At 37.6% G+C, this 12,259-nt stretch overlaps 1 protein-coding gene across 1 annotated transcript in view; it reads right to left on the bottom strand.

Moving 5' to 3' along the window:
• LOC104837413 (usherin-like) overlaps positions 1 to 12,259 on the bottom strand; it is a gene marked incomplete at its 5' end in the record, with an annotated part of 349,356 nt that overhangs the window by 292,872 nt on the left and 44,225 nt on the right. Inside the window, 4 exons of the mRNA XM_010576524.1 lie at positions 2,885 to 3,029; positions 4,203 to 4,360; positions 5,868 to 6,140; positions 7,876 to 8,370. Coding sequence (XP_010574826.1) covers positions 2,885 to 3,029; positions 4,203 to 4,360; positions 5,868 to 6,140; positions 7,876 to 8,370 — 1,071 coding nt within the window. The remainder of the gene's footprint in view (positions 1 to 2,884; positions 3,030 to 4,202; positions 4,361 to 5,867; positions 6,141 to 7,875; positions 8,371 to 12,259) is intronic.

Raw genomic sequence — 12,259 nt, 5'->3', positions numbered from 1 at the left:
TTTGCTGTGTTACGCCATATAAAAAAAAAATGTTGCCAGAGAAAAAGAACGATCGATTTTGAATAGTATCTTTTTTTATAGCTAGTCTTCAAATTAACCTAATGAACATTAACAAAACTTAAAAATTACTTGAGACTTCTAGTGGCAAGTTTTAGAAGGCATTGGCAATTCCAAAAGCAAGCCCCTTGCTAATATACATCCATTGGACATGCCAAAATCACAGTCATCAAGGTACCCATTGATTTAAATACTCCATGTGATAAATCAGTATACTCCACACATGGAAGGAGTAGGGATGGTTTTCCATTATCCTCCTCAGGATCAGAGGACGAGAATTAGTCTAATTTAGTATAACCTCTAGCCCAACTTGGAACACAATTCAAAGCTCCTGGATTGTGTTACAGTGCAAGGGGACCATCATGCTGGAGCACATTGCAGTCAAGACTTCCTCCAAAAAGCTCCCTTTGCCAGGGCATGGAGGGGGACTGGCAACCAGCCAGGGAGGCTGTCTCAGTGCCAGGGAGACATTCCTTCACAAAACAGAACTCCTCAACAGTCCTAGAAAGGCCATTTTAATTTCATTTTGCATCGTTCAATGACACAAAAGGATATTAATGGACTAAGGCTTGATCACCTGTTTTTACAAATGATGGGGACTGGTTTCTCCTAACTTTGTTCCAAGCTTGAACTCACTTTAACCTAGAAGTCACCACATAAGTAGTGTTTCTTTTAAATTTTCTTTGGAAACACAGTTTTACAGAACTTCACAAAAGGGAACATGCACACACAAAAAAACCCTGATGGAGGTTATTAAACAATTTTCTCCAGAAATGAAAAATGTGAATGGAGGAAGACAAATTTACAGGCAAAATTTAAGTGTTTTACTCTTTAGTTTGTCAAAATTTAAGACATTGCATTAACATGCTTTAAAAACATAAAAGTAACCCGATACAGGACTGATTCTTTGCTTCCAAGGTTTACAACAGTAAGCAGGAAAAGGCTACACTGCAAAACAAGTAATAAATGAGGACGTGTCTGTTATTCTATTTTGTATTCTCCTGTCTTCTCTAACGTGATAGGTCTCTAAGTATTAACACAACCAGGGAGGAGATGGTCATAAACAAGCTGTCAAGCATAACTAAGCTATTGTTTCTGAATCTTTTAATAAATGTATAAATGCAAAGTTGGATCATTTGTAGTAATAAGATGTGCCTTTTAGGCCATATTTGTTTCCATGGTTATCACCATAGATATGCCGTTCCTTGCATGGCTGTGTGGTATGGGATAAAGTCATACTCATACAAGTAGGAGGCTCTGTAGATGGCCAGCTTGAAACTTTAAGAGGTAGCAGTATGAGGAAACAAAATAAATTTTGAAATCAGCAATTTAGCAAGAGAGAAGACTGACAGAACAATCTTTGCCCACTGAAACACAAAGACAATTAGGTGAATCAAGGAACAAATCATCTATCTTCCACTTGAGAACAAATGAAAAGGCAATTAAATAAATAGACAGATGAAGAACAGAGGGCAGACTAGAGATAATATACCAACAGCTTAAATTCCACTTCAGTTCATGTATATAAAGCTTCCTATTTACTGGCTCTGAGCAACTCCTCATTCCCTGTCTAGAAGATCCTATAGCTCTTCATTGATTACACAGAGGAGCTTTGATGGAATTCAGGCAACTCAAATACAGCCCAGGGAGCCTAGGAAAACATTCTGCACAGCAGAAATTTTCAGATTTTTTTCCCTATGGGACACCAAATTACATAAGAGAGGTAATTTCAGAGATCATAATCACAACATCCATATGACAACACCACTAATTGCTTAACTAAAAATGCTAACATTTTGAAAGTAATTAATGTGTTTTAAATGCCTATACCAAAGGAAACCACACTGTTAAGCAGTCAGCTCTCTGCAGGTGACCACCAGTATGTCACATAGCATGGATTTTGAGCTTATATTTATAGTATTAAAGAGCTGTACTGACTACCTCATTCCATGAATAGAGAGACCTGTGAAGCTGATTTTCATAACAATTTCTCTCTTAAAACCCTCTTGATCCTCTGATGTCTAAGAAGTGAGTTCATGCCAGTCTTTTCTTTAAAGTAAATACAGGCTTTCTCCATCTCTGTTCTATACTGATGGTTATTTCCCCTAAATTTGTAGAAAGTTAGTACCTTTGAAATCCATGACACACGTGGTTTAAATTAACTCATAGACTCAAAATTTATTAAGGTGCACAGACACATATATGGAGTCTGAGTATTGTTTCCACAGGAAAGTCTGAGTATACATATCCACAAAGCAAAATCTCATAAATATCAGGGGCTAAATAAATAAACATTTGCAAAAAAGCAGACCCAAAGCATGTATGTTGCTTCTGATTTAGACACACGAATTAACATATGTACACAGTGTAATACAAAAACCATGCAACTCCTCTTTCATGGCTTAAGCAAGGCATTGGCACAGCATGTGCATTTTACATGCCATGTCACACAAACATGACACACACGCTAAAAAACCCCAACAACAAATTAACAACTTCTTAGCGTCATAAATGAATGAATGGGTTCAGCCACATTTCTGTACATTTACCGTTTAAATAAACAGGAACAAGAATATACATATCCATACATAACCTGCAATTGAGAGAGCAGTACACAAATCCTATTGCCATAATAGTGTACCTTAAACCTTCATGGAAAACATTTTGGTTTTAATCTGTCAAGATAAACAAATAATAATTAAGCAAGTCACTTTGTATTAATACAACACCTACCCCTGTCACTGTGCATCAAACTATGATCATCTTAATGGTATTCATTAGTAAACTGTGTGTCAGCTTTGCATTTTGATACAGATTGTTTCCTTACCAGCTGCCAAGGTTTGCCCCATGCCTGGCTCACTGGTTACACAACCAATTTGATTGCAGAGAGTAACAGTAAAGTTGTACGTCCTGTAAGGTTTTAATCCTGTCACTACATAGGATAGCTCATGAGCCTCAGCTATATGCAAAACCTGCAAAGCAAACAGATTGGAAGACAACAGTTGGTTAATAATATTTTCATTCCTATTAATTGATGACATGCTCACTAATAAGAAGCTTGTCTCTGAATTTGCAGATTCCTTCATTTAGATGTGGAAAAGCCTGCAAAGACCGAGGGAGAATATTTTGGAGAATCTGAACAAGCTAGGATTTAGGTGATAATACTTCCCATCACCCTGTTTTATGAGGTAATAAGCCAGTTCCTGAGTGGATAAATGAGGAAACAAAGTTATTGCCTCATAAAATGTGTGGTGGTGCAGTTATCACTACAAACAGTGCAGCTACAATCCAGATGACGAAGATGACACTATTAGGTGGTGAAATCTAACCACCATTGAATGAGTGACATGATTAGCAGGTATAAGGAGGGAGGGAAATAACTAATACCTACAGACATTTGAATCTGCTTTACTTTAACATTACTTTAAGCTATCAGAGAGAGTAGAATCGAATAAAATGTTGTATTTTCAGTAACTTCTTTATCAGATGTTTATTTAGATGAAAAATCTTGCAAGCCTGAGACCAGAAGTAATTTACATTTATGTATTGTTACAACAGCTTCAGGAGCAATAGTATCCCCACTTCATAGACAAATAAACTGAGGCCCATCTGTGGTACCACTGAAAGACAAAACCAGCTCTTAAATGAGAAACACAATAGCAGAGCACCAGATCCACTCCCACATTCTGATTACCTATCATATTTCTTTGCTCATTCCTAAGCTTTTAGCTTACTACTACTGCTATGGTATTTGTTTGCCAAGCCCAGTCACTCAAAAAATCACAACAGTATTTTAAAATCGCATAGTTAGACTTTATAAAGTTGGTTTTCTGCTATTTTAGGTTTCCCCACTTCAAAGATTTGTCCATTATCCAGGAAGCCAGACAGGTACCTTTCTTAATGGAAATGTACATTCCTTGGCTTTAAACATATCAGCAAATATAGCAATAATACAGAATCAGAAGATGCAAAGATCACGGTAATTTAAGTGTTGTTGCTCAATCCCATCCCTACTAATTTTGAATCTCACCCACTACTGAAAACAAGTCAGCTCAGTAATACAACTTAAAACCCAAAAGTAGTGTATAACATTACAGAGCACATAAGATAAACTGATAGGAAAAACTTAATGTAACTAACAATACCTGGGAAAATGGTGGCAAGAACCTTTGTTCTGTCATCAAACTGATGCTATATCCCATCACTTTTCCTCTTGCTAAATTATCTTCAGGTTTTTCCCATGATACGTTGAGGGAATATGGTGAAAGAGGGAATACTGATGGAGATGGCATGAACACTGGGGCTGAAAAAAGATTAATATAACAACATTCATAAAATAAGTGAGCACTGTGTGTAATGCAAGCTTTCTCATTGTATTTGTAAAACACCATTTCAGACAGTCTTTTTTTTTTTTTTTTCTTTTTTTAACCTTATTTTCAAAGTCTAACTGGAATTTTCATATTATTTTGATATTACATAAGAAGTACCTCACCCATCATTCTCCTGTTTTCTACTCTGGCCATGAATGCAGAATAAAACTCTGGCTATGTCTTCAAAGAAATACTAATCAACACTGAAGTCCTAACCCCTGTAGCAGGTAGGAAAGTACATACGAATGAAAAGGTCTTGAAGAAGAACTTCATGCAACCTGGGAAAAAACTGATAAAAGCAAAAAGTGTTCAATACTTCAGCATCTTAAAAGCAATTTTGTTTGCTAGGCCAGTTTGAAATTAACATGTCTCTCACTTCTTACAAAACAGTTCCCCTGTCTTCCATAGTAAATCTGTAAAAGGATTGTTTGCACTGCAGTTAAATCCCCACCTGATTACTCTGTAATAATAGCATACCAACTCATAGCACTTCTGCTATGTACAAACCACCACACTAATGGACCTCTTCCCAAATACAATTTAACACTTTTATAACATATAGTATTTAAGAACAGATAAGCACAAAGACTCATTTTGAAAGGGGAATTAGTTTAGCCTGCTGTTTTGCAGGAGCAAACGACTGAGGACATGATTTTCAAGCTAACAGCAAACAAAAGCATCAGGGATGTAACAGAGATGTTTAATTGCAAAATATAGGCTCTATCAGCCTAAAAACCTTAGATCTCTAATGAAAGCACTGAAATAAATAGCTGTTATTTCAAATAATATGTCAAGTGGCAAGCCCTTTTGAAAATCTGAACAGAAGGGTCATAATAAGAGGCACTGTGAACTGGTTAAACTTCTGAAAAAAGTGGTCCATATTATGACACTTGGCTTCCATAAAAGCATATAAAAAGTTTCAAGCACTCTACTCCTGAAAAGGTAACCCTCTCAAGTTCTTTAAAAAAATTGTTTTCTAAACAGTCAATGTTCAGGAAAACTCATTAGAACCTCCTTTCTGTACATATGTACCTTCTTGGATGACATTGCTGATTCACGCCAACTGTTAAAACATTTGTGACAAAACCAATCTTTTTTCATGTTTTCTCCCTTTAAAGAACATATATATAACAACCGGGGAAACAAGGGAGAATTTGAACACTGCTTGGTAGATTTTTCAATCTTGTAGTTTGGAAATTTTAGTTTAATTGACAGGGATTATTTTCTTCAACAATATGATTTTATGGTAAAGAAAATGGGTTTTGCTTAACATGCTAAATTCTGAGATAATCTGACCTATCTTTAATTAGTTTAAAAATGAGAATGTGTCCCTATCTGAATCGTCACTAGACACATTCTATTGAAAAAAAAAAATTAAGAATGCATTCTAATTTAGTTTTTCCTTTCATTTGTATCAAACAAATTCAAACCAATACTTACCAGCCTCTCCTGTTTGTCCTGATATCCAGTCTGAAGATATGCTACCTGCCATGTTTACTGCTAGAACATAAAATTCGTACTCTGTGAATGGCTCCAGATCAGTGACTGTGGTACTGGTCTGTGGTGGAGCCAGGGCATTTTCATTAGGAGACTCCATAAGTGGTTGAGGACTGAGCCATCCACTGCTTTGGAAAATACGAATTTCGGGAGGAAGAAAATTCCCAGCTGGTTTAAATTTTTTTCTCATATAAAGTTCATATCTTATAATTATGCCTAGAGAAAAAAGCAAGCCAGAAAAATTAGTGCATTTAAACGATTTCTGGAGTTCTACTAAAATAGCAATACCAATATATTTAATGAGCTAAGAATCAATCAATCAATCAATATCATAGAAAATATGGCATTAGAAGTTTTCCTCATTTCTGCTACTTTCATCCAAATGCTCGCTTTGGTATTTCTTGCATTACACTGTTTATTTTTCCCTCCATGCAGTTTTGGGATTTGAAAACAAATGGCTGGATTACAGTATGAGTTCTACTACCCTCTCTGGAAGATGGTATCCTAAAGTTCTGATCAAATGTTACTGGAAATTACTTCAGGCCTCTGACTTTCAAGGGGATATTTAAATGTTGGGGGGGGGCGGTATTGTTATTTTTCTTATGCAATAGGTAGGGAATTTTTGAGTGCAGTTTAATGCTAACCTTTTAGAACATACTACTGGATAGGAGATATGTGCGTGTGTCAGTTTTCCATCAACGTAAACCTATTACATATGCAGGAAGGTCTCATCACTTTGGAAAAAAACCCAAAACTTCAGTATTGTGGTATGAAGTGATACATGATCTAAGCTGGATCGTGGAAGCAGTTTAACTGTAAGAACAGACTGTAAGAGAGCTGACTGGAGATTTCCCAAATGGAAAAGATGAAACATAGCAAAGCCAGGAGGTAGTTAATTACCATATAATGTATATATTTGGGGCTGTATTCATGCACAGAACTGGAGAGGTTGCTTGGGAGAAACAGCTTCTCTCTTTATCATTGGAAAGACCAGGAAATCTGACCAGACGTCAAAAGAAACATGAGAGTATTGCTTATATCTGTCTGTGCTGGCAATTACATGTATGTAATGGCTACAGAGGAAACTATGAAGAGTATATGCTACAGGTTGAGGGACAAGTGCTAACAGCAAATATCATGACCTGCATTGTAGGAACTGCCCCTCTAAATACATACAGGCGTTCTTCCTGTCTAATCTGGTAATAGCTGGCAAATGAGACGTTCAAAGAGAAAGCTGAGCTCCCCATACACAGATGTCCAGTTTATGAGCAGAACAAAATACTTGTTTTCACATGCACAAATACTTGTGCATGTAAGTGCAAGTTCACAAAGCTCCATTGCACATACATTAGAAGATAAAGTGTTTACCAGTAAAATCTGCGGCATCACAAAAGTATCCTACAACAGCTGCTTTCTCAGTTTCAAAAACCTAAAATATTATTACGCAAGTTAGATCAGCAACTCTTGGCAATTGCCTAATCCCTAACAAAGTTATACTGGTAATAGAATTAGTTACTACACATGACGGATGGTTTTAAAAACAGACTTCTCTGTTAATTCTTAGATTTTTTTTCTTTCCATAACTGTTATCTGCTTATTTATTCTTTGTCAGGCAATATCACCACATCTGTCTGAACTAGCCGATCTGGCAAATTAGGGAAAAATTAATTTTACTGTAAATGTTTAATTATAAATGTGATTTTTTTTGCTGCAGCAGATGCCGCTAAGGGCTAAAACCTGGACCTAACACATTCAGTTGGAGTTCTGGACTCCAAAAGAACAAAACACAGACTCTGAGAATACGTTTAGTGGCAGACAGGCAAATTAAGACAATGCCTTACTTCATTCTCAGTTTATGTTGCACGGATAAGGACATTCTAACCAGATTTGAGGAAATGCTGCTTTTTCTTTGCCAAATCTTTGACTTACAAAAGTAAATACAATGTCCTACCATTTGGTTTCTCAGGTGGTGACCATTCCACAGCCAGTTCTGTAGAGCTGATGGTTTCTATCATCGGTGGATGTAGCCCTTCTGGAGGGGCTTGTGCAGTAATTACTGTTACTGGCTGGCTCTTTAAGCAGCCTCCACTAGTACAAGCTTGCACAGAAAAAACATACTTTGTAAATGGAATGAGATTCCAAATAATTGCTGAAGTTTTTAAGCCTTCATACTGACCACAAGACTGAAGATCAACCAAGCTAGTACATGTCAAAATGTATTTCTCTATGGGCCCAGAGTCATTGGAGAGGCTTGTCCAGTAAAGTAAAACAGAACGGTGACTAACAGGAAAGACAGGATTTAAATGCAAGCTTCCTGTAGGCGTCCCAGATTTTGTTCTGTATGTCACTGAGGCACTTCTTGTAAAACCATGAACGTTGCTGGCTTTGACATAATAGGAATAGAAGGTATATGGAGATAACATGCTATCAGTGAAGGTCTGAACACCTAAAACAAACAGGTGAGAAGAAAATTGTATCAGTCTAACACATTAAAAATAATCTTAATTTGCATACTTAAAAAGGCTTTCCAGCCCTAATCCAAGCCGTAATATATTTATGCCTATTTGCATGCTCTTCTTGAGATCATTATGAACGTTGTAACTTCTCAACTTTTTTTTTAAACAGGAAAAAAACCCCTCCCCTATTCTCTTCTTCCACTGCACATTGGCATCACTAGAAAAATATTTTTTTTTCCACTGAATGTCTCCTAGTTCCTGCTTTAATTATGAACAAGATTAATACAATCATCTTCTTATTCCTCCTTGGCTTGGAAATAATTATTTCAAATGTAAATCAGCATCAATAATAGTGGATCTGATTTAGAAAAAAACCCCAAACCATTCTGTAAATTTTCACACCTTTGTTTTTGATTCATTTCATAGTGTAAGACCAAATATTTCATCTTTCTGTGCTTTCACTTCCCCATTTCTAAAATAGTGCTTAACAGTTCATTTGTAAAGCATTTGGTGTTGGACAAAAAGTGAAACAGAAGTGCAAATTATTAAAAATGTATATCCAAAGCCTGTATTTACCTTTTTCACCCACTACTTGCCATTACTCTAGATAGCTTTTTAGCAGCAATGACTATGAATAGCTCCTGGGTATATCCCAGAAGCAGTTACACATCTTAGTCATCACAGCACAATATGAATTTATGTACAACCATACTACCATACATGGTTTTGCCTTAAGAAATAGTGAACATTGAGTAATATATTACATGCCAGAGCACAGACACTCTTAAGCTTTTTCAAAGCAAATGGAGAGGACACAGCTATTTGTAAGTCCCCTGTGTATGTCTGCACTGGCAAGCCAGCCCTGAATACAACTTAAAGAAGACCACCACAAAATTATGAGTATTGCTAGATATTCAGCCCTTGACATTGTAGTACAAAAGCAGCAGTGTCAGCCCAGTAATTGCCTACAGTGCTTCAACTACCTAGAGCAATCACAAACTTATCACTGGAGTCTAGTAATAAGGAGCCTGGGTAATCTCATCTTCCTGCCTTTCAAACCCCGGTACTTCAGGCAACCCAGCAGCAGCAATGGTTATTGCGACATCCTTGTGCATTAGTAGTGAGCAGGCAAGCGATATGGCAGACTTCAGTCCTGACAGCAAGATTCAGCTCTTTATTCTTCAGCTTTCGGGTTAGCATGCCGTTCACAACTGTGGGTGCAAGTACTCCAGTGTACTGTAGAATTGTTAAGCCCTTTCTGAGCTGCATGGACACACCTGCCCTGTCTGAAGTGCTTCTGGGCACAAGAGTGGGTACCAAAGCCAATTTGACAAGTGTTAGACAAGACTCTTGGACAGGCTGGCAAGAATCCTTGGAGCAGGAGCGTGACAACCAGTTGCTGTGAAGGACACTGGCAAGTAGGAACTTGCCATGTGTCCAGTTTCCGATTTTGTCTCCAGAGAAAAGAATGGCCACAGATACAACACGAGTCAGTGTGCTAGAAACTTGGGAGAGCTGCACTTTATGGGATGACAGGATCACTATCCTGTGGGTCTTCAACTCAAAAGAGCCACAGAGAAAAAAAAAAGCATGCAAGGAAACAAAAAAAAAGAAAATAAGAAAAAAAACCCACAGTGAGACTGCTGTCAGCAGCAGCAAGTACCACAAATCCTCATGAGATGACAAAACAGGAGTACCCCCTGAACTAGATTCTACAACCTCACCCCACCCCCCCCAGAACCCAACCCTGCTCTAGTACCATATGCTGACCTGGAACCTGATCTAGACCCATCAAGCAAGCCTGAATGTGATCTAGAACCAACCAGAGCGAGACCATGACCTAGAACCATTAAGCAAGCTAGAACCTGCTCTGGAACCAAGAAACTGCCCTGAAGCAACAAGCCAGCTAGGACATGATCTAGAACTGCCTCCCTACCAAACTGCCAACTCCAGAATTCATACCTGCTCTACAAACCACCTCACCAATACCACCCTAGCTCTACAACCAACCAAGCCCTGAAACCCCACCTCTGGAATGGACCGGGACTCTAGGGCCAACCCAGACCCTAGGGCCCCAGGCCTAATGTTGACAGCAAGCACATTACTTTCCCCTTTTCAAATACAGGGATTGGAAGAGGCAGATCACCCAGAATGCTGATATTGTCTACCAGAAAAGTAACCAGCCCCATCTCAACATTACGAGAAAGTTCATTCAGTATTGATGAACACCTGATCACCAGATAGCAACTTTATTGCAACAGGAATATAGGCCAGATAAAATTGGATAATGCCAAAATGTAGAAGTTTCTACATTCCTCAGGTGAACAACTCCACCAAATATTTAGCTACATTTATAAACAATTAGAACCAACATGATTTGGAGTTAGAATTGTAAGTAACTTTTGCCATTTTTTCACATTTTAGAGCAAGTATTTCATTATATCCTCGAGACAAGGATTGGTACCTTCTGAGCCTCTTGTTTCCCAGAGCAGTCAGGAAAACATTGTTTTAACTGGGCATTCTGCAATACTATCAGCCAGATCCCCAGGCCAATTTAGATTCTTATTCTTAATTTTCCTTGGGAAGTTCAATGTTTCTATAAAACTCACATTTAGTCATAAGATAATGTTCATCCAGTTGCACTCTCGGGGCATTTCATAAGCATTACAAATTTCACACTATACTGAGAAGAAAGTAACATTACCAAAAGTTCTGACAGCATTAACAACGTGTTCTTGATAGTCAAACACCAGCAGATGATTTCACGTCATTAATTAGGGGGATGGCCAGGAAATCGTTTTTGCCAGGAAACATCTTTTGAAACCAATTCTATGTTTTTACAAAATAATTTTTTGTTAAATAGAAACATGCTAATGTCTTGTTATCCAGCTAAATACATTCAGAATTTTTCACTATCTACAAAGTATGTAGGTACAGTCATGAAATAACATCCTCAACAATGCACTCAGTTTCAAGTACATTCCTAAGCACAAATTTATGACAACAAAGCTTTTCTTTTGAAATTAATTTATATTCTTACTAAAATTAGGCTTTCAAGCCAAATTAAGGAATTGGAGTATTTTCTATTAGCTCTCTAAACTTTTTGTAATGTTTCTTTCTCTCCTCTCAATCACTTAATCCCATGCTTACATGGGGTTGCCTATCTTTCCTCATGGTATGTACTGTGGAGTGTCCAAATTCACAGCATAAGCCACAGAGTAATCAACTGTAACACAGCAGCATGCACCAGAACATAAAAATGTCAGGAGCGCTCCAAAGGATCTGTGCTTCCACTGAACAACAGTCTTTTTTTTTTTCCTCCAGGATACACGACAATAATTAGAAAGACTCAACTTCTGCAAAATATTAATGCTGCATTTGTATGAAAATGCAACAAACTGAAGTTGCTAGAACAGAAATTACTCAGTGGCATTAAACCACACCCATCTTAACAAAATCACTTGTGTGCCACATATACATAAACCCAGTATCCAAATCCATCTCCTTTTCTTTGATAAGAGGATCAATAGGAGCACAAAATGGCCTTTCCAGCTAGGACAGAGTGTCGAATCCTTGAGGACTGCCTTTCTGAGGATCCCTTTGCAAGCCTCAACATGAGAGAAGTGGTGCTGCTAAAGGCAAACCAGGAGCTACACTGATAGCTTAACAGAAGGTGCTAAAAGTTAGAGGCCACAAAAAGCTTTCCTAATCTGTTAACAGTTTAAAACAGGGAGGATGAAAAAAGGAGTTTAAGCACATTATGGTCTCTTCTATTCACCCTAGTTCTTTACCTGAGACTTTGCCTCTTTTAGATTTTGGAGCCTGTGTATATTTGCAGGGAATGCTTTTGATGAGTCAATTTTAAAGTTTTTCAGATTA

The sequence above is a fragment of the Haliaeetus leucocephalus genome, unplaced genomic scaffold, assembly GCF_000737465.1.
Source record: "Haliaeetus leucocephalus isolate CR32 unplaced genomic scaffold, Haliaeetus_leucocephalus-4.0 Scaffold526, whole genome shotgun sequence".
Taxonomy (NCBI): Eukaryota; Metazoa; Chordata; class Aves; order Accipitriformes; family Accipitridae; genus Haliaeetus; species Haliaeetus leucocephalus.
The sequence above is the reverse complement of the archived record's forward strand: the minus strand, read 5'-3'. Positions and strand labels throughout refer to the sequence as shown.